The following is a 27,590-nucleotide window of genomic DNA, read 5'->3' as shown; positions in this document are numbered from 1 at the left end:
TGCTACCTGCTCTGCATGCTGCCGCTGCACCCACCCCCAGGGTTGTCTCTAAATTCATTGCTGACTTCAGTTCGTGTTTTTTTACAGGACAGTGCGAGCTCTGTTGGCTCAGGAGAGTTCACTGGGATTAAAGAACTAGATGATATTAGCCAGGAAATTGCACAGCTGCAGAGGTAATTACAATGGAATATTCTCTTGATGCATCAGCAGTGCCATGTAAGCACAGAAGGTGCTGATAGTCAGCATTAAAAAGCTCCTTTTTATGACCAGCAAACAGCATTGGAGAAGTCACTGATTCCTTCTATTACTTTGTAGTTCCTTTTCTACTTCGCCGGAACATTTTCACCAGCCCCACTTGGTCATCACATTGAGTTTCTAAAGAAAGTACTAACGTTAAAAAAAAAAAAAAGCTAGTGAAGCAAAGATTTGCATTTTATTTTGTGTGTCATATAGCAGTTGTCGTTTGTGTTTTGGCTGTTTTTTCTCTTGGAATGGATTCTCAAGACCTCCTTATGAGCTGATGTTTTGGGATTTGTGAGTCATGCTCTTGTAAAAAGACAAGACAGACAATTCAATCTTTTGTGGTGTAGTTCTTGGGTCTTCGTAAAACACTACTGCTGCTGCTGCTGTTGAAAGCAAAAAGCAACAATACACGTTCTACACAAACTCCACGTGTTTCTGATCTCCAGTGTTTCTGCAATTGGAGGAAAAAAAAAAACAAAATCAGATTCTCTTTAACCCCTTAAAGTACACAAAGAATTGAGCACCTGTTCAAACAGGTTCTTCTTAAAATGCATTTGAGAGGGACTCGAGTATCACAAGGAGGAAACAGATAATTTGGATGATCCAACCTGTCGGTGCATTTTAAACCCTGTTTTGTGTACCTCATTGCAACAGTAAAAAAGTTAGCTTTTTTTTTTTTTTTGTACCTCAAAGGGTTAATTTAAAAGTAGTAGTTTTATCTTGTTTTGTAATAGTTGTGTTAATTGTACTCAACAGACATTATATGCATGACATTATAAATTTGCTCTTTGTCCCTGACACCCGTTTATTTATTTATGTATTTGTTTTTTGTTTGTGTTTTAAAGGACAAAATCCATTCGCATTTCTATCATGTTCTCTGGGGGAGTACAGGAGAGCAAATAGCAATTGTATTTTGTGGCGATGTATATTCCTCCTCCTTCTGTCTAATTCCAAATCTTACTGAACACTTTGGGAGAGTAACCTGTTTTATTGAAAACCATCTTGGTTGAACAGCCCTGCCAAATATAAAGTACAATAGCCAAAATTATTATTGACATAAATTAGCCAATCGTGTTATGTTACACTCCAGTTAAAGTCGTTTTTCAGGTTTGATTAGCAAGAGAAGATCTATTGGGAACATCATAAAATGGTAATAAAATGCACACGTTTAAGGAAAAACAACAAAAAGGTAAAAATGGATTTTTCTGTTGGTAGTCGTTAGCAAGCAAGTCCTGCACTCTCTCCACTAATGGTGTCCTTCAGCTGCAGTATGATTGTTGCCTCTTTCTTTCCTTTCCTGTGTGTATTTTGTAATCGTATTTCTTGTCTTCACTACTTGCTCTCCTCGCTGCCATAGCACACTTGCTTTTACACACTGGAGTGCTTTCAGGTAAAGTCCCTTATTGGTTGTCAGAAAAAAAAAAAATATTTTGGAGGTGAATTTAATTAACCAGGCTGTTCATTGTAGGGGAGGTGGAGATTGTACTGGGTCGTTTTTGTTTTATTTATTACGTTGTTCCCTGTGAAAGGATGCAAGGAGTTAAATACGCTTTCTTGCCTCTTATTAGCACTATCGGTGTTATTACAGGTTCCCCTTCTACTTTAGTTGAAGATCTTCAGGTTCTTGTATGTAATGCATTTTGGAATAGGCAGAAAGACAACGCTAGATGAAATTGCAGCTGTTGTTGTCTGATGCAGAATCGTGTATTGTGGGTGAAACTCACTCCAATGCTGCAGTCTGACTTTGATCTACAGCAGATGCAATGCTGTAGTGTTATATTTGAAATATTTGTATATATCTTGAGTTTATGTAAAAAAAAAAAATATATATATATATATATATATATATATATATATATATATATTATATATTCTCGGCGCAATAAACAGGGGACTTGTAGTAATGTTAATCATGCTAATTGAATGTAAGAAAATGGTTTTAAATCATTGGTTAGCTCTCTCTCATTTGCTTTGTGTGTTTTTGCAGGGAGAAGTATGTCTTGGATCAAGACATCCGAGAAAAGGAGGAATCAATCAGACAAAAAACCAATGAGGTTCAGGTGAGGGAATTGATTAAATTCAGGAGTATCAAATCAGTCACTCTATTTTATATAGTGCATATATAGTATATAGTGTAACACCATCACAAAGCACTTTACAAGATGCAGTAAATACAAGAAAATCCATAATACTTCAAATACAGAGAAATGCATAAAAAATAAAAAAGAACAGAAGGAGGCTTGTAATAATAAGCAATCTAAATCACTACCTACCTATCCTTTCTTATTTTCTGTGATGCTGCTCGGTAATAATAATAATTCTAAACCTGCATCAACCTGTCAGCCAAAAGGGCCTGGCTGCCAACTAAAGTGGAATCAGATGACTTTAGATATTGGTTTCTTCTAGGAATTGCAAAATGATTTAGACCGGGAAACAAGCAGTCTGCAAGAACTAGAAGCTCAAAAGCAAGATGCTCAAGATCGCCTGGAGGAGATGGACCAGCAGAAAGCGAAGCTCGAAGACATGCTGAATGACGTGAGGCAGAAGTGTCACGAGGAATCTCAGATGGTAAGGATAGGAGCCAGCTTTTATTGTAAACGCAGATCTATTTTTTCTCATTTCACCAGGCTTTCACCTGAAGGCTTGGTTTCACAGCTGATCTAAACATAATGCTTGCAGTGCTGCATAGCAGGGACACTACCTTACAGCTGAGTTGCATAGGCAGAGGTCTGTGAGGAAACTCACATCATGTTGAATTCACAATTTTTTTGTAAGCCTGGTTTCTTATTTAATATTTTGAAATTGCAGTACGATATCAAATGATCATTCAGTTTCTAATAACCCGTTGCTCGGATGTTTGGTTTTCAGCTGTCGGAGAAAGATTTTTTGCTGTCCTCCTCGTTCATGACGTTGCGTTGCTGTTTCAGATTTCGTCATTGCAAATGCAGATTCATTCTCAGGAGTTGGATTTGCAGTCTCAGGAAGAGGAGCTAAGCCGGGCGAAAGCTGAACTGAACCGCCTGCAGCAGGAGGAGGCGCAGCTGGAGCAGAGCATCCAGGCTGGCAAAGTGCAGCTCGATACCATCATCAAATCCCTGCACTCAACGCAGGACGAGATTAACCAGGTAAGCAGCTCCTGGTAACACATCGGTTCCAAGATGAGGTTTTAAACACAACATGATTATTTCTCTGTTTATATTCTTCAGCCTAGAATTTTCCAAATGGACACTCGATTATTAGTTCATGTAGACAAAATTTCCTTCATCAGCAAACTGTGAGGCAAGTGGGAGGTTTCACAGATCCTGACAGTAAACTGAACTGCAGTTAGCATACTGAATAAAGGGGTGAGATTGTCCCATTGTTAACTTGCAAGCTGTGATGATTGATTGATTGACCTCGTTCGATTCACTCTATAAGGGAAAATGCATGCTCCGTAAACTTATAACTGCAGCTAAAAATGACTGCTATTGTTCTAGCTGGTAAATCTTGTGCTGCATTCCAATTCAGTGCATAACTGATTTTCTGGAAGACTTTTGTTACATTAACAGTATTGTTTTTCTACCACTAGGGGCCAATACAGTTTCACAGAAAGCTTGATGACTATGACAGTTTTAGATACTGCCCTGACTTTGCCTTCAAGTAAAACAAGAGAAGTTGTACCGCAAGTTTCATTTCCTCCAAAAAACAAAAAAACTGACGAAGAATCAAACGGTTAACAAAAATAGAGCGAGTAAACACCTTGAAAGCAGAGAACAGACTGAACTTTGACTTAACTTGGGGGCAGTGAGACTGGTAAGACAGTCACTGCACTTTGAGTTTTGAAGAGCATTAATTAATATCTCTGTTGCAAATTCTTGGAATGTCTTATTAATTTTATTTAATTCTTTTGATTTATTCCCAGCTTTTCAATCTTGAAATCGCTTTAAATACAGAGGTTGGGTCTTCCTGTTCATGACATTTTCTGTTTCGAACTCCCTCGAGTCTTGGTAGGTTAAGGGACTACTCTAGAGGACTGGGTTTAAAGCCATCTTTGTTCATGAGCTTGGCAGTCGATTTTTATTTCTCTATACAGTCCATATCAGAAAATCAACATTCAGCACAGTTATTTTGCAGGGAGTGTGAAATACCACTTATCTGCACTTGCATGTTTGTTATTTTGCTTGTCATTTGACTGTATGTGGCATCACACCGTGATGACTTTTAAAACTTTGTAATGCACCCTTTTGATCTCAGTAGCCTTTAACTATCTTAAAGAAGTACAGCTGGTACAACAGAGTGAAACCGTGAACCTGGCCCTCTGTGTCACAGTCATTGTAAGAAATACATCCGTAAAAATAGTGCATTGAACAGTGTCATATTTCTTGCATCCGCTTGTGTACAAGCTGAGAGGCCACAGAGGTGCTTTTAAAGTTCTAATAAGTCACCCTAACACAGACAAGTATTGTAATTTTTTTTTTATTTTATTTTAATGTAAGGTGCAGTCAGTGCCCAGCAGGGTTAATTGAACTCAGGAACATGAAAAGATGCAGCAGTTTTTTGAGAAGGCTGTAAAGGGAGGGCTAATCGAAAGCAAACTGCATTTGGATTCACCAACGTGCAGGTTTCCCCTTTAATAGTAATGAATACTGAAAGGATGAGTGTCCTTAATCCAGTTGCACAACCCAAGAACAGCTCCAGCCAACACGAATACTGTCTCCCTTTTTGATTGCAAGGGACTTGAACTTGGACGTTTAAAAAAACAAATGCAGCTTCCATTGAAGTGTGAGATCTTGATTTCTTGCCATTGCAGGCCAGGAGTAAGCTCTCCCAGCTCCAGGATAACCAACAGGAGATGTGTAAAAACATTGAGCAGTACAACAGTGCACTCAATGGGACTCACGGGGGAAGCATGACTAATCTTGCTGACATGAGTGAAGGAGTTCCTGAGAGAGACAATGGAGGCTTTGGAGCAGTGGTAAGGCTCAGCAAAACTGTAACCAATTCCCAGAGGCAATTATTTGTGGCTTTTATTTTTAAAAAAATAAATGAAAGGAATAATACTGTATGAGCTACTACACTCTGTAGAGATACTAAGCCTTACGGTTAGGAGGTTATGACTTTTATCAGTTGCAACATTAAGCGTGAGCAGTGCCGGGACAAATTGTAAAGCAAAAAAATTCGAATTCTTCAACGTAACATGATTTCCAAATGACTATCGAAAAGATACCATGCAAAGGAAACCAGTGGATAAATGAGGTCTGAACAAAAGAGCACGCCTTCTACTGTATAGCAAAGTGTTTCTCTCTCTTCTAGTGGGCTGAAATAGAAACCTATCCTTTTGCAATGTGTTTATTTTCCGATGTCTGATGTGTCTGCTCTCTGCTGAACTGGGTGATACTATTTCCATTATCACCCATCAGATAAAAGGCTAGTGTGTGCTGTACAGCACTTGCACATACAGGCTGCAAACATCTAGATGTTCTTTTTAAATTCCGGTTTCATTTTATACTTTTAAATGGTGCCAACATTTTCATGCTGTCTGATTTAAATATTTGCATTGTCGATGCATTTTATGTTGAAGAAGGAATTATCTCTTACTACTTCGTGGAACTAGAAATACCAGTCAGTCTGATTTACATCTGTGGCAGTGTGGCGATTGTAAATGTTTATAATTATGCAAATGTTTTAAATTATATTATAATAATAATAATAATAATAATAATAATAATAATAATAATCATTTTTATATAGCGCCTTTCAGGTGGACCACCATCACAAAGCACTTTACAAGATACGAGACTAGGGTTTGTGAACTGTGCATCAGCTGCACAGTCACAGGAAGGTCTCATCCGAAAGACGGAGCACAAGGAGGTTAAGTGACTTGCTCAGGGTCACACACTGAGTCAGTGGCTGAGCTGGGATTTGAACCAGGGACCTTCTGGTTACAAGCCCGTTTCTTTAAACACTGGACCACACAGCCTCCTTTTAAATTTATTTCTATGTATATTTGCATTTGTTTTATATATTTATATATTTGTAGTACCAAATATAAACAAATGGTATGATATTAACTTCATGTTTTACTTTAGCAGACAATACAAATGTGATTGAAAAGAAAAATAAATTCAAGTGGCTCAATGTTACACACCATATACTTTATTCTTGTGGGTTTGATATTCCAGTTATAAAACTTAGGATGTGCTTGACTCGGATACTCTTAAGATGCTCTATTTGAGTTATTACGGGTTGTTGGAGGTCATTTTTCATGCCAAGACTTCACGCAGTCATGTACACTACCAGTCAAAAGTTTTAGAACACCCCCATTTTTCCAGTTTTTTTATTGAAATTTAAGCAAGTCCAGTGAATAACCTGAAATGGTACAAAGGTAAGCAGTAAACTGCCAAAGGTTAAAAAAAAAAAATAATAAATTCAGGTTACCAAAAACTGAAAAATAATGTACATTTCAGAGTTTTCCTTTTTCAAGGAACAAGTAATGGGTTAACAACTTACATCTGTTCTGCAGCAATGGAAGTAAATTAAGCCTTGAAAGTTGATGCTAACAATTCCTACAGGTGTCCCAACTTTTGTTGATTACACCATGTAACAATTTTTTTTTTTTTTTTTTTTTTTTGTTCCTGGGTAGTAAGTGTTATTTCCTAATTGCTTTTGCCTCAAAAGTATAGAAAATGGCTATTATTCCCCAGAAACTTTGCTTTTGTGACCAGGACAGTGATATTTCAAAATATCACTATTTCCAATGGGAAAACGGGCAAATGTGTGTCTTTTCGTTCACATAAGGTCAGAAAAAAACAACATATGAATCCAAATTAACATGTATTTATACTAAAGTAATACAAAAATGACTACAAAAGATTTAGAAGCGAGTAGTTTTTCGAGATTTACTATTATACTGTATACGCCTAGTTGGTCAGGGTTTCATCCTACAGCAAGATAATGACCCAAAACATACCTCCAGGCTATGTCAGAACTACCTTAGAAAAAAAGAACAAGACAGTAGGCTTCAAATCATGGAATGGCCAGCACAGTCTCCAGACTTAAACCCCATCGAGCTGGTTTGGGATGAACTGGACAGAAGGGTGAAAGCAAAGCAACCTACAAGTGCAACACATTTGTGGGAACTTGTGCAACAGTGTTGGGAAGAACTTTCCAAACAGTATTTGATTTCCATTGTAGAAAGAATGCCACGAGTGTGTTCGGCTGTTATATCTGCAAAAGGTGGCTACTGAGTCAAAAATTTAGATTAAATTTTGTTAAATAAAACAATTCCATGATTTATTTATCTCCAATTGTTTATTTGTTATATGCTTTAATTTCAGAATACATTGAGACATTAAACTGCGTAACTTTCAATAAAAACTGGAAAAATTGAGGTGTTCTAAAACTTTTGACTGGTAGTGTACATCAAATATGAAGCCACTTTAAACTGCAGGACTAGCGAGTGAAAGCTGTATCTTTTTCATTACAGGAGGATCCCTTCAAGGCAAACACGCCAGTGTTCAATAACAGCGTCCATGAGCTGCACACAGACCCATTTCAATCCGAGGACCCATTCAAAACCGATCCATTTAAAGGTGCAGATCCCTTTAAAGGCAGTAAGTACATTGTACTAATAGCCGCAGCAGCAGAAGCCTGTCCTGTGCTGGATGAAAGTGTCCCCTGCATCCTGCAGTCTCTCACTTGACCGCAGGTCCTCCTCCTTGTCTCTGCTCTTGTTCTGCTCTCCTTTGTCCCTCTGTCTTGGTTGCTGTGACAAGTCTTCATTTGTTTTTTACTGCAGTGTCTTGATGCACGCAACTCCAGCCAGTTCAGTTATTTTGCCTCTGCAGTGGTATCAGTCTGTTATATATTTTGTTGGGTATCCACAGTCTACTAACAGCATGACAGTGAAAGGCATCCAAATAACCTGAACGTTATTAGTTTGTCACTTGATTTTTAAATTGTGAGTAGACAGCATGTTGAGCAATCTAAATTTAAAAAAGTAATCATGCATACTAAAGAGACGTTTATCACAAGAAAAGAGAGTTTTACATTTCCCATTGAAGTCTGCTTTCTTTATTTCATAGTAAGTATCCCTCCCCAACTTTGACCTAACCTGAATTGGTTACCAGTTTTACAGTTTTTTGTTTTTTAATTTTTTTTTATCAGGTGACCCATTTCACAATGACCCTTTTGCAAAGCAGCCACCAACCACAGCAGGTATTGATAGCAATATTTTTTGTTTTTCAATGCATTTATACATTCTTAGGTTGAATTTTATAGATTTAGAATCAAATTTACATCTAATTTATATATATATATATATATATATATATATATATATATATATATATATATATATATATATTAGAATGTACAAAGATGTAAATTTGATTCTAAATCTATAAAATTCAACCTAAGAACATGCTTCACTCATTGTGAGATGCTAGCTCATAGCTTCAAAGTAAATTAACCAAACCCATTTATATTACACTTAAATACACAGGAGGCAACACCTACTCTTGTTCATTTTGCTGTCCTTTTGAGGAGTACGAAACAGTGAGCAGCACATACATAACACTGAAAAGCAAAAAATCAAACCCAGCTAAATGGAGCTTTTGAATGGGAACAGTTTTGTGCGAGTGCAGTTTGTGATTCGCAGCTCTGTGTCTGCTGCTCATCGTTTGGTACACCTGTTTATATACACCTTTCTCACTTACCAGCCTTTGATGGCAATGGACAGATCGTACTTCCATGTCTTGCCAGAATATACTGACATTGATGCTATTCTAACCCTAATCTCAACTTTAATCAAATGGATTTGAAAAACACTAAAGACCCCCCAATAAACCAACATCTGAAGCGAAGTTCATGTTTCAGTGTTCAAATTTATTAAAAAAAAAAAAAAAAAAAAAGATTCAATATTAGTAAAAATATTAGTGTGAAAATCTCTGAATTTTTGCTCTCATTCTTGGATGAAATGTGCATAAGCATCCTTATGTTGCATAAAAAGTATAATAAACACACACATTAGTATAGATCTGTGATATACTATATATAATTCTTAACCCTGAGTAGATTGTGCAGCTTGTACAGCATATAGCTTGCAGACCATATAAAGTGTAGGTGATGTTGGAGGTAGTATTTTAGCGATGACATTTGCTATAGCCACCAAAGTTACACTGTGGTGGGGAGGTGGGTGTGTCATTAAAAAGTTATTTTTGAAAGACGTGAAATGTTGGGAAAGGCACTGTAGGCTTTCATATACGTTTTACCCATGTTGCTGTTGATTGCCGATTGTGACTGGCAGCTCTGATGTACAGATACAGTACACGCACTGTTCACAACAGAGTGCTCTTCAAACAGATCCTTTTGGTGGGGACCCTTTTAAAGAGAATGATCCGTTCAAGACCTCCCCGGCAGAGGATTTCTTTAGAAAACCGACCAAGACCGACCCTTTTGCATCAGCGGATCCTTTCAGTAAAAGTGCGACGCTTCCCTCAAAGGTAAGCTGGAAGGATATTTATTGATTTATTTTGAGGCTAGAGGAACTGTCTAGGCAGAGTTTGAGATCACATGATGGCATTGACTCATCATTTTAAACCAGGGTTTTGACACATTAGCAATCCCCATTAGAACACCAACTCACTCAGCTTTACTCAGCTTCGTCTGTTTCACTGCTGCTGTTATAAGCCAGGCAGCTTGCATCCCACTTACTGCTTCCCTTTGTGGAGCCTTGTGTGTTTGGCAGTGTAGTATAGACAGTGGCCACCAAGACGATAACAGTATTTATACATTTATATAGTGTAAATACCCTGCACGTGTTATAATTGCAGTGTGTTGCCAGTGTATTTAATGCCATTTAAGGTTTTGGAAAGCTTTGGTATTTAACATTTTATGCATTCTTTTTAGTCTGCTCCATTTGCCAGCAGTGATCCTTTTGCACCTACAAACACACCACCAAAAGGACCAGGTATGGACACTACTAATCCAGCATTTTATCTGTAACAGGGAAGACAAGTAGCCTGTCAAAATATTTGTAGTAGTAAGTATTTGTAGTATGAAAATGTCTTCAGACAACGTGGAAAGCAATTAAAACCACAAAAATAGTTTTTCAACCTAAAAAAACAGCTTTTATTAAAAAAAAAAAAAAAATACATATAATCTAGTAGTCGGTGGCCTTAAAGTATGTTTTTATACTTTTACAATTTTAATCGGCATATTATTTTTTTTCATTTATTTATTTTATAATGCGATTCCTCCAGTGTGAATACATCTTTACCGTTGGAGCTTCTAATCTCCTGTTTACAGTTACGTTGTGCTCAAAAACTTTGGCTCTGAATCCAGTTTTTACCATTAGTTGTAACATTTAAAAATGACTGTGGGTATAAGAAGGGAGTTTTGGGTTTATAAATAACTGTTAAATTACAGTAAATTACATTGACTGTTATCTGATTCTTGCACCCAAGCCATTCCAATTTCTCAAGTGCATTCTTTGCAGGGCATCTTATAGTGGAAATTTCAGATTTCGGTGTAACCCGTTGTTAAAACCAGTTCTCACAATCGACAGAGTCTCACTTTGAGTCTGTGGGTTGCATTTGGGAGGGGGGAATCACAAAATAAGTTATTATAGTGGTAATAGTTATTAATGGTAGCAGGCGTGAATACATTCTCCCAAACATTTTACAACGCAAATTATTTAGAAATCCTGCAACTTTTAATGGTAATGTTGATGGGAAGATGGGAAGACGTATTTTCTTTAAAACCTAAAGGTTTATTAAAAAAAAATTGTAAACAGTATAACACATTTAAAAGTAGTAGAATACTTTGTTAGTGGAGTTTTGCCTCCATCTAAAGATTAAAATACACATCACATCTTGAATCTCAACAAGATTTTCTTTTGGTACAAGTCAAAGAGTAAGTATCGGGGTTCCGAAAAAATATAGCGTTACCTGTCCTGTGTGTTGCTACAACTGTTTAAATAGCAGACCTGTCATTTTTCTTTTCATTAACTTCCTGACAATTTTTTACACTTCTAAGATCTTTTGAAAATGTCAGCTCTAGTGCACTGATAGTGTCAGGATTATTACCCACGTTGTCAAACAGGTAACACAGCAGTAACGATCCATGATGTGGTACGGAACAGAAATGCCAGAGCACTTACTGTTATGTTTTTGTTTTTTTTAATCGCTCTTCCTGCCGTGATTTAGAGGATTAGCTGTCAAACCCCAGTGCACTAGAGCGGACATTTTGAAAAGAGCTTTGAAACAGACTTCAGTTAAGTGTAAAAAGCTGTCAGGGTATTCGCAGTGAAAAGGCAAATTACAGGTACGTTATTTAAACACGTTGGGGACATGTAACGCTATTTTTCAGAACCCCGCAACTTGCTGTTTAAGACAATTTAGGCTGAAGTTCGTTCGTTAAAGTAAAAAATGAAGTTCATTCTAAAAACTTAACTGTTTCAAAGGTTCCATAATTAAAGAATTAAGAAGTTCTGATGAATATGCGTATTTGAATTTAGTGTTTAAGGACCGTAAAGTTTTTTTTTTTTTTTTTTTTAAAGATTATCCAACTTTTTAAATAGATCTTAAGAACATAAGAAAGTTTACAAACGAGAGGAGGCCATTCAGCCCATCTTGCTCGTTTGGTTGTTAGTAGCTTATTGATCCCAGAGTCTCATCAAGCAGCTTCTTGAAGGATCCCAGGGTGTCAGCTTCAACAACATTACTGGGGAGTTGATTCCAAACCCTCACAATTCTCTGTGTAAAAAAGTGTCTCCTATTTTCTGTTCTGAATGCCCCTTTGTCTAATCTTCATTTGTGACCCCTGGTCCTTGTTTCTTTTTTCAGGCTGAAAAAGTCCCTTGGGTTGACACTGTCAACACCTTTTAGAATTTTGAATGCTTGAATTAGGTCGCCACGTAGTCTTCTTTGTTCAAGACTGAACAGATTCAATTATTTTAGCCTGTCTGCATATGACATGCCTATTAAGCCTGGAATAATTCTGGTTGCTCTTCTTTGCACTCTTTCTAGAGCAGCAATATCTTTTTTATAGCGAGGTGACCAGAACTGCACACAATATTCAAGATGAGGTCTTACTAGTGCATTGTACAGTTTTAACATTACTTCCCTTGATTTAAATTCAATACTTTTCACAATGTTTCCGAGCATCTTGTTAACCTTTTTTATAGCTTCCCCACATTGTCTAGATGAAGACATTTCTGAGTCAACAAAAACTCCTAGGTCTTTTTCATAGATTCCTTCTCCAATTTCAGTATTTCCCATATGATATACTATACCAGAATCTGAATCATTAATGTAGATTAGGAATAGCAGAGGACCTAATACTGATCCCTGTGGTACACCACTGGTTACCACACTCCATTCTGAGGTTTTTCCTCTAATCAGTACTTTCTGTTTTCTACATGTTAACCACTCCCTAATCCAAGTACATGTGTTTCCTTGAATCCCAACTGCGTTCAGTTTGAGAATCTTTTGTGCGGGACTTTGTCAAAAGCTTTCCGGAAATCTAAATAAACCATGTCATATGCTTTGCAATTATCCATTATCGATGTTGCATCCTCAAAAAAATCAAGCAAGTTAGTTAGACACGATCTCCCTTTCCTAAAACCATGTTGACTGTCTCCCAGGACCCTGTTACCATATAGGTAATTTTCCATTTTGGATCTTATTATAGTTTCCATAAGTTTGCATATAATAGAAGTCAGGCTTACTGGTCTGTAGTTACCTGGTTCAGTTTGGTTTCCCTTTTTGTGGATCGGTATTACGTTTGCAATTTTCCAGTCTGTCGGTACCACCCCTGTGTCAAGAGACTGCTTTATGATCTTGGTTAGCGGTTTGTAAATAACTTCTTTCATTTCTTTGAGTACTACTGGGAGAATCTCGTCCGGCCCAGGGGATTTGTTTATTTTAAGAGCTCCTATTTTAAGAGCGCTGGGAAGACTGCCTTGTTAAACTGCGTTGTTCTGCTGTGCTGTCGGCTCCTCCCCTCGCCCGTGTCTCAGAACGGCGCTGAATTTGAATCAGCTGCTCCGAGTTTCAGCTTGTTTGTTATCAGAAAAACACACGCGGCTGTTTGACTTTGAGCTGCTCCTGTGTTTCCCCAATGTCCTGTGTTTTCTGATTAAAGCAATTAAAGATGCAATTTTTGTTTATTGCGTCTAAACTGCTCTGTACTTTTCCACGCCTGTACTTCTCCCACTCGCTGTCGCTTCCACTCGCTGTCGCTGGGAAGACTGCCTCGTTCTTACAAAACCCACCTTTCTGGGTGCAGTTTGTAAGAATAATAGATTTCTAAACATTATATATTGTAGAAAGACACAGCAGTGCAGTAGATTTGGTGGGAGGTGGGGAGAGTACACAGCCTTATAAGCCAAAGTTTCTCTGGATTTCATTCTCACTGATTTTTTAAGTGCAACTAGAAATCTAGAGCAGCAGGATATGGCTAACAAAAAACAATTCTTACAAAAAAACATATGTGGACCCTATCTCAGCTAAGGTGCTTTTATTTATTCAGAAAACACATTGCTTCGTGCAACCCTGATGAAATTTCAGACTTTGTTATAACATAAGAACAGCTGTGTTTCCCACGAATGTGGTTTAGCAGATGGAACCATAGACATTGCTTTTACTCTGGTGCAGCATCAATAACAACAGAGCTCTTTTCATATCCCTTTTGGATTTAAGTACTGCTAAAAGGTTAATTTGTTTACTTTTGAATTTAAAAAATCTTACTGCAACTTTTTTTTCAAGCTTAAGAAGCTGCCCAAGCATTTCTTAACAAGTGATAAAAGACTTTATTAACGTGCTGTGGGCCAGCGAGGTTTGTTTAAGCTGAAGTGCATATTTCAAATAGTTTTAATATTAGTCCTTTTCTTCTGCAGCAGTAGTTACACCCTACAAATGAGGAACAGTCAAAACATAACCAGATCTGTGCAATTTTGAAAACTAAGGAACTGATGAGAAGTTATTTCATGATATGTTCTCTGTCAGTAACACCATTCTTTTCAGAGTAGTAAGTGACATTATTGGCTAAATTATATATCTTGGGAACTGCTTTAGAATCAGATTTTGTAAAAAAAAAAAAAAAAAAAGAGGGTCATATAGTAAGTGAAAAGTTATTGATATATAGTTCATTCCCTAGTCTGTAGAGTCGCTTTGGATAAAAGCGTCTGCTAAGTGACTAATTTTAATACAATAATAAGAATAAAGTAAATATCATGATACTAATGTCTACAATTCAGTTTTTCGTTGTTTTTTGTAAATAAATCTTTTGGAAGCAGGTGGTTTTCCATTATTGCGTAGGGCATTAAAGTCCTGCTGACTGTTAGTCCCGTTGTAACTTGTTATTTTATTTCTGACCGTAGATCCATTTGGAACTCTAGACCCATTTGCGAGTAGTGCCATTGGAAGCAGTAGTGGGTTTGCTGACTTCAGTCAAATGTCAAAGGTAAGCTGGGAGTCCTCCATGTAAAACATTTAGCATTAAATAAATAATCCGTCCTTGTGCATTGGTACATTAAGTTCTGTAAACTGCTTTTGTCTATTTGTTTTAAACTACAATCTGATTTATTTATTTTTCTAGCGGATTCACGTTTTTGTGCGCGCAGTGCACAAAAATCTTTTTTTTTTTTTTAACTTGACAAGAATAGCATTTTTAATGGCGTGTTTTAACTTCACAAGAATGCTTAAATCAGTTATTTTCATTTTTCAGTGTTTCTTTGTGGTCTTTCTCAGCGCTGTGTGGTGGAATTAGTTTCAGTTTGTGTGCGAAGTCTGTAGGTGTGTAAGAGTCGAGGGGAAAGTCTGCTTGAAAAGCTTGAGAAACACTGACAGGATAATTGAGCTGAAACCCACACAGTGTGGAAATGTACATAGTTTCCACTGTTCTTTTACATAAGGTATGTTATATTTTGTTGGTGTGTTGCTGTTTCAACGGCAATGAAGGATTAAAAATAAAACACACACACAGAGTGTCCTTGTAATCTAGCTGTTAGAAATGATATCGGATACATTTGTATGAAATCAACAGTTTATCAGATTATACCAAACTGCAATGTGAATGGCATATAGGAGGCAAGCAACCTATGAAAAAGTTTTCTTCATGAAAATTCCTGACAGAGTATGACAGACCCGATCACTGCATACGGGTCCCCTTTTTGATCGAAGACCCCGATAAAGAACCCCAATCCAATGTTATTTATGCTTTTATACAGAGTCAGACCTCTCATTCAGACCCCTTTGCTTCCTCGTTTGGTGGCCAGGGATTCTCTGAAGATCCTTTCAGGGTCAAGACTGACATGCCAGCCCTACCACCCAAGAAAAATGTACCCCCCAGGCCTAACCCACCCAGCGGTAAGTTTTAAATGCAGTGGTAGGTAAAGGCCACATTGGCACTGTAGAAGGTTTGACCTTTGCTAGTGTAAATTATGATCGGTCTTCAGTTACAATACAGTTCACATTTTTGACATTGATGCGCTTTGTAGCAAACGTCATGTCATTTTTTTTGACGATTCTCGCCTTCCCCCCTCTTTCCCTTGGATTGCTTTGCTCCTGTTGAGAATCACTGGGTAAATGTGGATTAGCTACTACAACACTTCATATCAGCTGCTCATGTGTAGTTTACTTTTAAGTTGTTGTGATCACAAGTTTTGAAGATTCAGATGTGAATTAAAGATTGTTAAATGACAAGCTTGATTTTTTTCTCACCCAAACTAAGCTGTATTAATAACAGTCAAAGGTGTTGTAATAGTTGAAAACACTAGTGGAGGCTTTGAGTAAATTTTTGATGCTCATAACATTGATATATATTGTAACTCTTGAATGTGTCTAAGGCTTTTGCACTGAAGTATGTATCTTGGGAATCGATATCCAGTTGTCTTGACACTTTTAATGAGGTGTGTCATCTGTGTGTTAAATAGCGTACATTTTTTGGTTAATTCTTTCTCTTATGAATCTGGTTATCACAGATGGGAAGGTTCTCCTCAATTCAAATGCTTAAAACATTTTATGTTGTTGCATTTAAATTTTTTTTACAGAACAGTGGACTGTAAGTATAAGTGGTTTGGGAGCTGTGCAGCTGCAGAACTAGTACTGTTTTGCTGGGTGTACTTGGATGTTTGCATTTGTACCAGGCTAGTGGAAACATTGCTTAATACCACAAATGTGAGGACAGAAATGCCATTAACAAAAGTAAACTCATTTCCTCTGTAACCATGGGAGGCATTGTACACATCATGTACTTGCATTGTCCCGTTAGCTGAAACTTTTATACAATTTAAAATCAGAAATGGGATAAGGGGGAGTTGTGATCAAAAGCGATCTTGGCTTTAGACTTTTTAATAAGATGTAGAGATTTGGCTCGGATTGATTCCTGAAGTGAAAGACATAAGCTCATTATACCATAAAGCCACAGACAGGTAATACCAAACAAAACAATTCTGTCTGCAGTGTTGAAAGAGTTAAGTAAAATTATTCTGTCACTTAAAAAAAAAAAAAAAAAAAAAAAAAAAAAACCTCAATACTGTTTATAGGTATGGTTATATTCTTACTAAGGTTCAAATAGAGTTCACATGCTAACTGATGGATGCCCTCACACCAAACAACAACATACTGTTTTGTTGTTCACAAGCCTTGCTTGCCCTTGCAGATTTTGAGGTAAGAGTAAGAGCTGTTGATTTCAAATCGGGCAGTATTTTGAGGGCAGCGGTGGTAAGGTTCAGGAAGTCGGTGTAGGTGTTCATAAACTGGTTGATAAGCTGAACTCAGAGCTGTGATGCGCTAATATTGGGATCTGCTGTGTTTTCTCCACCCTTGCCCACTTCCTCCGAATGCAGCTCTGTGTTCACTGCAACTCGGTTTTCTCAGCATCGCAATCTGCTAAATTCGGTAAATGTGTTCTCTGCCCTGACCAGCGTTTAACCTTTTGACTTTTTCTTGATTAAAGGATGCTGTATGTGGCACATCCTTCAACTTTTAACCTCCTGAGAAAAATAAAATCAAGTGGTAGCAGTAGATGGTGAATGATACACAAGAACGTGTACTCGATTTACTTTATATTTTTTACCCCACAGAGGTCTTGTTTTTATTAAAAGTGATATATAATTTTATGAACTTTCAGCCCAATTCTATATGCAGCTATTTCAAGGGCTCTAATGGGTTGTTAATGGTCCAGTTAGTGTATTTTAATTACAGGTTTGATTTCAAAAAGCTTTGAAACACTAATTCTTACTGTTTTTGTGAAACTGATGTGTTGTTATTTCCTTGAACAAGTAATACTTCTAAATATACATGTCATTCTTGGAAGATGTGTTATCTGTGTCCCGTGCCACAGCCATTCTATAAAAGCTCCAGTAGTTTACCACTACAGAATTCACAGAACTGGTGTGTCTATTTAACATGTTTAAAATGTTTAAATAGCCAAGCGCAGCACTGACAGGAGCCTGGCTGGATCATGAGACTGAAGCAGAAAAATGCAAAAAATAACAAAGACCAGTGTTACAACCCAGTAGTAAAAATGTTCTTTGTTGTGCAAAGGAAATTTTCCTCCCTGAATTTTTAGATTGACAGGGTCAGATTTTGGTATTAAACATTCATAGGAGTTAGAAATGCAGTGTCTTCATTAATTCTTATCAGTTATAATTTGACGGTACCTGCCTAAAAGATATATAAAAAAAAAAAAAAAACATTCTGATTGCCTGATCATTTTCATATCAAAATTCAGGTCTACATTTTCCATCATCTGCTGCAATGCTGGCGGTTACACATTGCAGGGGAAAAAAAAAAAAAAAAAAAAAGATTGCTTCAGCGATTAGCTCTGCTGTAAAAAGCAAGTCTGTTTTCTCATTACACTTAAATAACAGCTTGATTGACAAAGTGGTTAACACCTATTCTGATAAGCGCTGCCCCACGTTCCTTTCCCACGCCTGCTTAAGAGTGCCATCTTTTGTTTGTTCTCATTATTGAGTTACAGCTACTCTATTGCTGAACCGCAGTATTTGTATGCTTTTAAGACACTATTTGATGACCCCGAGCACAAGGCCGAAGTTATTCTGCAGGAGTCTGGACGATAAATTCAAGTTAGATTCTCATATGTACCACCTGCCAAAAACTCATTGCTAAAACCATGCTGTGCCCTTGTCAAGTACACCAACTAAGGAACACTTGCTTTTTTTTTTGTGTTTTTTAAATCTTTTTAAAGCCATAATAGCGATACATTATTTCATATTAGATTTTGATCATGTCGCGTTGTTCAATTGTCAGTGTTTTGTTAAGTGTATGGAGAACCTATAAAGCGGTATGCTGTTCAGTGTGTTAGTGCAACATTATTTCATTAGACTTTATGAAGCAAAATGAGTTGGTTCTATAGGTTGATGCAAAACATTTGTCCATAGCTGTACTTCACTTTTCTTAGTTTTCTTTGAAGTTCTGTCCTGTCAAAGATTATGCATTCCACTGCTCACTAAGCATCTCTGTTAAAGCAAACCTTACGTTTTTGTAAGCATGTTGCAGCCGTTATGTCATAAACCATGTATGACGCCGTCTTCATGTTTGTTACATAAAATCTAACGGTGCCTCTCACTCTGACCTGTGACCTTGGGTTGCTGCCGTGTTAGGGTTTGTGTGGCTTTAAGGTTTTGGGATGTTAAAGATGTAACGCTTTGTACCCCACTATAGTCTCTATTTCTGACGTTGTTTTCGTACATGAAAAATGAAACACTTTCTGTTAGTAAATCTACAAATTAAATTTCTTCATTGCCACGTTGTTTTAACCTCAATCATAACGATATAACTTGAATGCTTTGTAAGATGTAGCAATGACTACAGTCAGAACATCTCCAGAGTGGTATTTTGCACATTCCTCTTATGACTTGAGGGGTTTGAATAATTTCCCCTGTTTACAACCTCCCAAAATGATTTACAGTTTTTGCAGAAAGATGTGCTCAGTGCATAGGGTCATAAATATGACGAGAATAGATATGCATATTTCGAATTAAAAACAATATAAAAATGTACTATTAATGTTTTTGTGGCAGTGACCCTTAATGTGGTGACGGCTTTATTCTTGTTGTTTCTGTTTAAATGTAACCTCCTCAGTTGGGTTTTGGTGCACCACTAGGGTAGCTGCCGAAAGTACTGTGGCTTTTATGGCAGAATGGTGCATGTTAAGTGAAACTACAAACATGGTTTATCTCTGGTGTGCACAAGAGAAGCACTGAAGCTGTGAACAAGCTTGTGCCCTGCATGAAAAACTATTTGTAAAACTCTGGGAGATTTGTAATCGGCTACCAGTGCAACAGTGTTACACAAAACCTTTTCCTTCCACATATTTTGACAGCATTCTTTATTTTTTTCTGAGAAAGCACTGTAATAGAGGTGGCCAATCACAGTCCTGGAGGGCCATTCCACTCCAGATTTAACATTCAGGTTCTGCACAGAGGTTTAATTGTTTCAGTTAAACAGTTTATAACAGGGCTGGAATAAAGACCAGGGTTTGGAGGGACCACTTTGGACACCCCTGCGCTATTAATCTGGTTTAGGTTTAAGATAACTAGATCATTGGAAAGCAGACAAAGTCCAAAGTTCGGATGGGAATGAAGACTACTCTTGCTTCCTTGGAGCACAGTTCCTCCTGGTCAGACTTTAAAGCATGCTTGTTGGGGAGCTGGCGTTGCCACAGCTTGTGGCGTCCTTGTTCTGTGGTCAAAGAGAGAATTTTAGTATCCAGCGTTGCAGTGTTGCTGCCTTCATTAGAAGCATTAAAAAAAATAGTGACACTGCAGCCGATTTTTTTAAACTTCCATCACCCAGAGGTTGGGCAAACGTTAATGGAAAGGATGTGGTATAATGCAGTGTTATGTCACAACTGATAGTACATATTTTAGTGCATAGGTAGCATGATATTTGAGAATTGTAGTACTTGCTAAAATAGCCAGCATGATGACTTTATAAATCCAGTGTTGTCGGTGGTTTGTTTGATCGTCGTTAATTAGTTTGTGAGATTAGTTAATTCGTTTTAATCTGACATCTTTTGGAAGCGTTTTATTTTGTGTAATGAACCAACCGTACATGTGTGGCACCTACGTTATTTGTAGAGAGCACGTTTTAAGACGACGGATCTTTTCAATGAAAGGCATCATTTAGACACTGCGGCAAGAATCGACTTGGCTAAGTTGTTTCCTTTCTGTTTTTTTTATACCGTTTTTCTATTCAGTAAATGTGTCCTTGTAAAACACGTTCCATTTTGCTTGCATCATGCTTTAGCTTGTAAACACTCTGTTTTAAAAGAAAAGATCTGAAGCTCAGATAGAAAGATTACGTAAGGGATGGATAGTGGGAACAGGGTTTATCTTTATATCGTCATACTAACACCTTGCTGGTTACTTGACTGTATACAGCATGCAGTGCGCACCAGATAAGTTGTGTACAGCCTGTTGAAACCAATTGGATGATGGTATCAAAATGAAAATGCTGCTAATCAAGCCTTGTCACCTTCGTCTTTCTCACTTATTTCTGCATTCTGACCACATACAGCATATGTATGTATTCTGCTCCCTGAGCCTGATTTTCAAGATGATCTATTTACAAGCATTTATTCCACTAATAATTTAAGTAGCCTGACAAACATGAAACAAGGTTTAGGTTTTGCATGCAATGCAGCATGAGAATGCAATATTTAAACAGATACACAATGCTGTTAGTATCATAATTACATTTTAGTCTAATGTGAGAAATAGTGGTGTTTCAGAAGGGTTGTACGTCTTTTGAATTTCAGTGTCAGGGATGCCAGTGAATTATACGTTTTTAGTCCTTGTAATTACCTGCTGTCATTGTAACACACGGCTAATCGTTATTGTTGAAAAATTGAATAACCGTTCAATAAAATCTCCAGATTTTTGCAAATATACACTTTTGAAATCAGTGTTTGATTTCAGTGTTTGTAGATTCACAGTCATTGTATTACTTGCAGTTCTTTGTTCTCTGCTGATTTTATTATTCCTGTATTTCTGTCCTGAGTGTTAAAGGTGGTTCGCTACAATGTAGGTAATCATTGCCACTGATATTTGAGACATTGTAACAGTTAAAAAGACATATGGGGGGGTTGGTATCCACATTATTGAAATGACCTAACAAAACTCTTTGAAATCCCAGAAGTTTAATGCAAAAATGCATGTGTGGTAAGGATTGTAGCTTATTGTAGCGGAGCACGTTTAACAATGAAAGCAATAACCCATATTTCATCAGGGACTCTCTTCCAAGTTTGTGGGGGGTGGGGGGGCACCTTTTGGGGGAAATAATCTTTCTTCTTTCTAAACTTTCTAGGTAAAAGTACTCCAGTAAACCTGCCTGGGTCAGGCGATTCCTCAAAGTCCAGCGATCCTTTCCAGCCCTTTGGCGCTGAAGACAGCGACCCATTTCAAAGTAAAAAGGGGTTTGGAGACCCATTTAGCGGCAAAGATCCTTTTGCTCCTTCCTCCTCAAGTAAAACTTCTAAAGACTCTGCCTTGGGTTTTGCAGACTTCAGTTCTGTAAGTTGAGTTCAGTGATACTCTGTCCAGCCCACCCTTTTGCTTTCTGCTTATAGTGATCATTATTTTAGTGAGAAATCTATAGCAGAATGCATCACCAGCTTTGTGCCTCTTTGCTGTGCCTCATTCTGGCCACCTTCATGCTACAGACATTGCTGTTCAGTGAATTACTGATTCCTCTCAGTTATTTCACACACCAGAATTAAAACAAACAAACAAACAAAAGCTTGCCAGGACGGGGCCAAACGCAATTGCAATTCTTCTGCAAGTGGCAGTAGCTCTCAAAAATACATTATGATTGGTAAAATACTTTTGATTGGTAACACCAAATTTAAACAAACATCTTTTAGTTAGGGAGTCAATATACTGTGTTGCGGCAAACGAGGCCAGGTTTTCATTTTCTTGCCTTGCAGTATAGGGATTTATTTAATTGCGATTCTTTTTCAAGAAACCGCTACAAACACCCCAGTGTAGCAGTGGAAAACCTGTTGAGGCACAAGGTCCTGAATGCAGTACATTAGCTCAGGTTCATTAGCAAGTACTTTGCTTATATGTATATCCTAACTTCATTGAAGTGCCTTGCAGGAAAGTAATTTATTAATATGCATCTAGTATAATAAAACAACAGAGATATGACCCTCTCCAAAGGGACAATTGTAATTAATTGGTTGTTTAAAACTGGCAATGTTGGTACTAGTTTAAAAGAACAGACAAAACATTATTTATTTTAATTGCTTCATTCCTGTCAATACCTGAAATCTCGCTATACTTAAATTCTTCTGACAGTTTGTGGGTGCTTGAAGGACAGTGTGTTAAACAATTAGGCTGCTGTTATGAGGTATGTTTCAAAACCATGCCAGCTGTCTTGAATTCTACATTCACAACTTTGAAAACCTCCAAGACGTTGTAGCCGAACTAGGGTGTCCAAATCTACTGTTCTTTCTCCCTCGTCCAGAAGACTTTAGACCAGGGTGCTGGAGAGAGTGTTTAATAATCCCTTTTGGGTTTTCTTTGTAATCAGAAGGCCTTGTGTTTATTCCTGATGAGTTTTTGGAGTTTTGTTTCCTTGTCAAGTTAAAGAGCCGACTAGATCCCGTCACCAGGACTATTCCTGTACCCGCTTTGTTTTTGTGTCCTAAAATAAATCAGGCACAGAAAGATGTGTGTTACCCATAGAAACACATGCTCTGGACATTGAGTATGAACACAATAGCTGCGCTGTCTTGAGCCAACTAAATAATAATAATCAAGCACAGATCATGAGTGCAGAGATCATGAGGATTAGAGAATGTTTTAAAACATCACTGATCAAACATTGAGAGCTGTAGTTTCGACTCCTTTTAAGATACTTCCACAAGAAGCAGGAGAGGTACACTTCCAGCTTGTGATGATGCTATCGCAGATAGTTTATATATAGAAATTTATCACTTATATTTGAGCATCAAAAGGAACTTATGTATATTAAGATAAAATTCACTACATGTGATTGAAAAATTACAAACTCTGCTTTAGAGCAGGTGCAGTGACTTTTTTATTGGCTGATTAACAGTTGACATCACGAAGATGCTGCAAAATGATCTGCTGATCTTGGCTGGGCTGTCTCACTAATTAGGTGATTGAGTGCATGTGCTTCAGTCACAGTCACTCAGGCGAGTCATTGTCAAGGATGAATGATCGAGTGATTAAAAAGAAACCAAAAACATTTTCGTCAAGTCCATCATTTATGTACCTTATTTTTTTCGAAGCTAAATGTGTTATAATAGTGATAAGTTTCTTTTGATGCTCAGTGTGTGTTTTTTTTTATATATATATATATATATATATATATATATATATATATAGAGCAATATCTGATGCTACAAATGCAAAATATACTTGCTTTTCACAGAACAGTGTTTCAGTGGTGGAGAGTTAGTTGTAATCATCAGACACCTGTGTGTAGAGTTTCTTACGACAGTGTGGGTATTTGAATGCCCTCCGCATTGGTTTTTGAAGATGCCTCATAGCAAGAAGCCTGACTTTGGTAGCAGCAGTATCACTCCTCAGCTCACAGTCCTAAGGTTACAGAGCATGTGGTTGGTGTGCATTCCAGCATCATAGCAAGCAGACCCATTTAGCTGTATTCCTTATCGGTCTCCTTGATATTCTCTGCTGTCTTTCTGTTGTCTCACATTGCATGGCAATTAAGATTTCTTTGCTTGCTTTACCATTTCTGTCTTGCTTTAAATGTAGGTAAGGAAGGAGGGAAAGTACCCAAATAGTTATTTTTCATGACCTGGAAAAAAAAAAAAAAAAAAAAAAAACTTTTTATAGATGTCACAAGCCTGAAATTTTTTGTACAGTTTTTAATAAAGTACTCCTAATACTGCAAAGGATATGCTAATACATATCTCATATCCTTTTGTCCATATATATATATGTATGTTAAGGGCGAAACCCGGTGGGCTAGTTTCACAAAGGGCATGTGGGCGAATTCCGAAGTTACCACTTTTTTTATCAGTACTCGCCAGTGTCCTATCGGGCAAATCTAGAATAGACCAGAACTTGAAAAAGACAGCTGAGAGAAACCTGTTTTTTCAACAGATTTCACTGATTTTCGGGTCTAGCCCGGGAGAGTCTAGTTTCCTTCAAAGCTTCAACATTGATGCTGGGCCAGTCTGGTTCGCCCATGCCATTAATTTGGACGAGTCTAGTTTCGCCCAATGCTTCAACCCCGATGCTAGGCAATTCTGTTACCCTGACATGCACTTGGCAGCTGGTAGGGGAGAGTATTATTGCAAAACTAGACTCTCCCAAATAATTGGCATAGGAAAAACTAGATTGGCCCAGCTTGGATGTTGCAGCGTTGTGCGAAACTAGACTCGTCCAAATTAATGAGGCACAATGACAGAAACAGAAAAATCCCATCACAGTACCGGATTGAACTGGTGCGCATTGTTTATTCTGATCCAAGCATTATATTATCCTTGTTGTGATCCAAGATGGCTAAGCAAATCCTCCAAAGTAAAGACCGTGGTCAGTAGATGGCATTGCATGTAGAACTTTACTGTGCTTAGTGTGTGTGTGTTTGTGCCATAGAGGCTTCTGTAGATTACTGTAGACATTTGTGTTAAATTCTCATGTGGTGGTAATAGTTTTATTTTTGTGTTTTTTTACTTCCATTTTGTTTTTGCTGCATGTCATTTTTTCATGTCCTCTTTTGCATTGTGAATAATCAACTTGTATTTATTTGTGGATTGATTGATTGATTTGGTTTATTTAGGCTATATTTTAAATTGTGTATGGACTTTTTTTTCCCTTAGGGGGTTTGTTTTTAGTGTATTTTTTGTTTTTGTTTTTACATTTTTTCAGGTGTGCGAAAGAAGGTAAGATTTAAAATAAATGAGGTAATACAAAAACGTGCACATTGCTACATTTTACTGTACACTATCCTTCAGCCAGTATTGTGCACCTACACAAGGGTGAATGTATATGGACTCATTTGTATCAGAATAAATATTGATTAAAAATGGATATATATATATATATATATATATCGGGATATAGATGACTGAAAACACTGAGAGGTTATGCACCAGTATTCACTTTTCTGATGGTTACATGTAGTACTGTACCAACAACTATTTACACCACTGTAGTATTCCACACATTGTGTATTCTCTTGAAGTAATTCTAGATTTTTCCATGTCAGTGTTTCCTGTAATACATATCATTTAATAACATATAATTTAATAAAAATAAATATGGGAGAAAGAAAACAGTTCTTCAAATGGCAAAATTTTCATTGAACTGCTATTTTCAGTTAGTTGTACATGTACTGTATTTAATACTAGTTTATTAACACATGTTCCTAATCTGTGCACTTAACCAGTTTTGTTAAATGTTCTATCTCTTATTTTTTCGCACTCCCACTGCCAGTATTTTATCTTGTATGAAGTGTACATGTAGAATTACATACACCAGTAATACCTATTACTTAATTTGCTTACTGTTACTGTTTCACTTATTTGAATCGTAACAATGTCAATTTTTGTTAAATTTGAGTTGAGTTCCCTTTTTTTTATTCTCTGTTATAAAGCGTTTCCACGCACTTGCTTTAAGTGCTTGCATGTGCTCTTGAATTGGCAGAAAACTTTGTCTCTACTAAATCCTTATCACGTCACCACTACCCGTCCCCCCTTTTTTTAAGTCTAAGTCATGCAATTATGTTGCTTGAAATTGCAGCAGAGATCTGCCTGTTTCACTTAACATCTAGCACTGAACTCGGCAGCTATGGGTTGATCTAATTGGAAATGAGCTGTATTCTCCTACGATCAGACAATTTTAAGAGAGTCAACTCCCTCCTAAAGCTTCTTATAAACAAGACCACTCTATCAGACCCTTAGCCCGTACTTGGACCAGCTCTGTCTGCATGGACTGTGGTGCTTGTTCCGTTTGGTGGTCATATTGGAGGGATTCCCAAAGCATCTCAGGCCTGATGTTTCTGAAGCTCTGTTTGAATTGAATTGATTAAGGGAAATGTCCTGGAGAGAGAATTTAAAATACAATTCTGAGCTCATCAGTGGGATGAAACATGAAAGTGTAGGTTTACGTAATTTCTCTCTCTTTGTCTCTGAAAGGAATAATAAATGTTTATGTACACCAATAAATGTAATTCGTTTTCTGGATGGTTTTATCACAACTTCCAGTACACTCTTCAAAATCAGGCTGGACGAGTGTAAATCTGCAAGGAATTCAGCTCCATCTCTAATGCATCTCTTGACCTTGCTTGAAATGCCTGATTGACTTTGATCGTAAAGGCATCTCGGGGTCCTACAGGTGTATTTTGTCATTCTAAATTACCACCATAGCCATAAAAATTACTGAATTTTTTTACATATTTTATTTATTCTCCAGGACTGTTGCCTTAAACAAATACAAATTTAATAGGAAATGCATGTGTAGACAAGTAATAAGTGATGTGTGTTAAGAAGTCATTTTAGAAGGCAACCCTAAAACAGCACTATGACAAACTGACACTACTTCTAATTATTGTTGCTATGTTTTCATGTGGATACAAGCTAAACCGTCAGTGCTTGGCTTTTGATAACACAATATTGCATAGTCTTGTGTGGAAGATATTTTGTTTGCAAGCTAAACCAACATGTTGTTTGAAAGAAGCAGTTTTTGTGTCTCCCAGCTTGGAAATGAGGCCCAGCAGCTGGCGTGGGCGAAGCGGGAGAGTGAGCGCGCGGAGCAGGATCGGGTAGAGAGGCTGCGCAGACAGGAGCAGGAGGACCTGGCGCTCGCCATCGCTCTCAGCAAGGCAGAGATGTCAAACGCATGAGCCGCTCGGAGCCAACGCATCAACCTGCAAAGAGAGAGAAAAAACTTTTTAAAATGAACAATACCGGACTGTGTGTGTGTGAGTTAAGAGTTGAATAACAATTCCTAAGTGAGCTGAAATCTAAAAAGGATTTTGGTTGGTTTTATTGTGTTTAGGGAGGGTGATGGGGTTGGCTTGGGAATGAAGTGATGCACTGTAAATGCACTGTATAAACCTGTATCATAGATGTTTAAGGCCAATTTATTTAAGATGTGGAAACTCAAGTAACAAACTGGAAGGCAGGGGTTTGGGGGTAGAGGGCTTCTCAAAATAGATTGCTGTGAGGAATAAGGTCAGGATTTAAATGCTTTTGGTTAAAAAATTTCAAAAGCCCATTATCAGTAATTTGACAGCAGAACATCTAAAGTAGTTTCCTTGACAGATTACTAAAAACAAAACAAAACAAAAACTTGAAATTGTTTCACATAATTTGCAAAACAAAACAAAAAAATACTGGCA

The 27,590-nt window shown here is 37.4% G+C and overlaps 1 protein-coding gene across 1 annotated transcript; it reads left to right on the top strand.

Moving 5' to 3' along the window:
- LOC121300701 (epidermal growth factor receptor substrate 15-like 1) lies at positions 1 to 27,590 on the top strand. Its single transcript, XM_041229401.1, has 14 exons — positions 1 to 173; positions 2,231 to 2,303; positions 2,650 to 2,811; positions 3,171 to 3,368; positions 5,033 to 5,197; positions 7,709 to 7,835; positions 8,389 to 8,439; positions 9,586 to 9,725; positions 10,132 to 10,192; positions 14,606 to 14,688; positions 15,455 to 15,593; positions 21,561 to 21,719; positions 25,118 to 25,131; positions 26,946 to 27,590. The coding sequence occupies exons 1-14, from the start codon at positions 16 to 18 to the stop codon at positions 27,090 to 27,092; spliced, it is 1,677 nt and encodes a 558-aa protein (XP_041085335.1). The 5' UTR covers positions 1 to 15; the 3' UTR covers positions 27,093 to 27,590.

This window comes from Polyodon spathula, chromosome 26, assembly GCF_017654505.1.
Source record: "Polyodon spathula isolate WHYD16114869_AA chromosome 26, ASM1765450v1, whole genome shotgun sequence".
NCBI classification, from domain to species: domain Eukaryota; kingdom Metazoa; phylum Chordata; class Actinopteri; order Acipenseriformes; family Polyodontidae; genus Polyodon; species Polyodon spathula.
The sequence above is the reverse complement of the archived record's forward strand: the minus strand, read 5'-3'. Positions and strand labels throughout refer to the sequence as shown.

Excerpts from the sequence above, each read along its gene's own strand:
- LOC121300701 (XM_041229401.1), top strand. The coding sequence starts at position 16 with ATGCTGCCGCTGCACCCACCCCCAGGGTTGTCTCTAAATTCATTGCTG. Across the intron at positions 2,304-2,649 it reads AAAAAACCAATGAGGTTCAG|GAATTGCAAAATGATTTAGA; the intron begins GTGAGGGAATTG and ends GGTTTCTTCTAG. Across the intron at positions 15,594-21,560 it reads CAGGCCTAACCCACCCAGCG|GTAAAAGTACTCCAGTAAAC; the intron begins GTAAGTTTTAAA and ends TAAACTTTCTAG.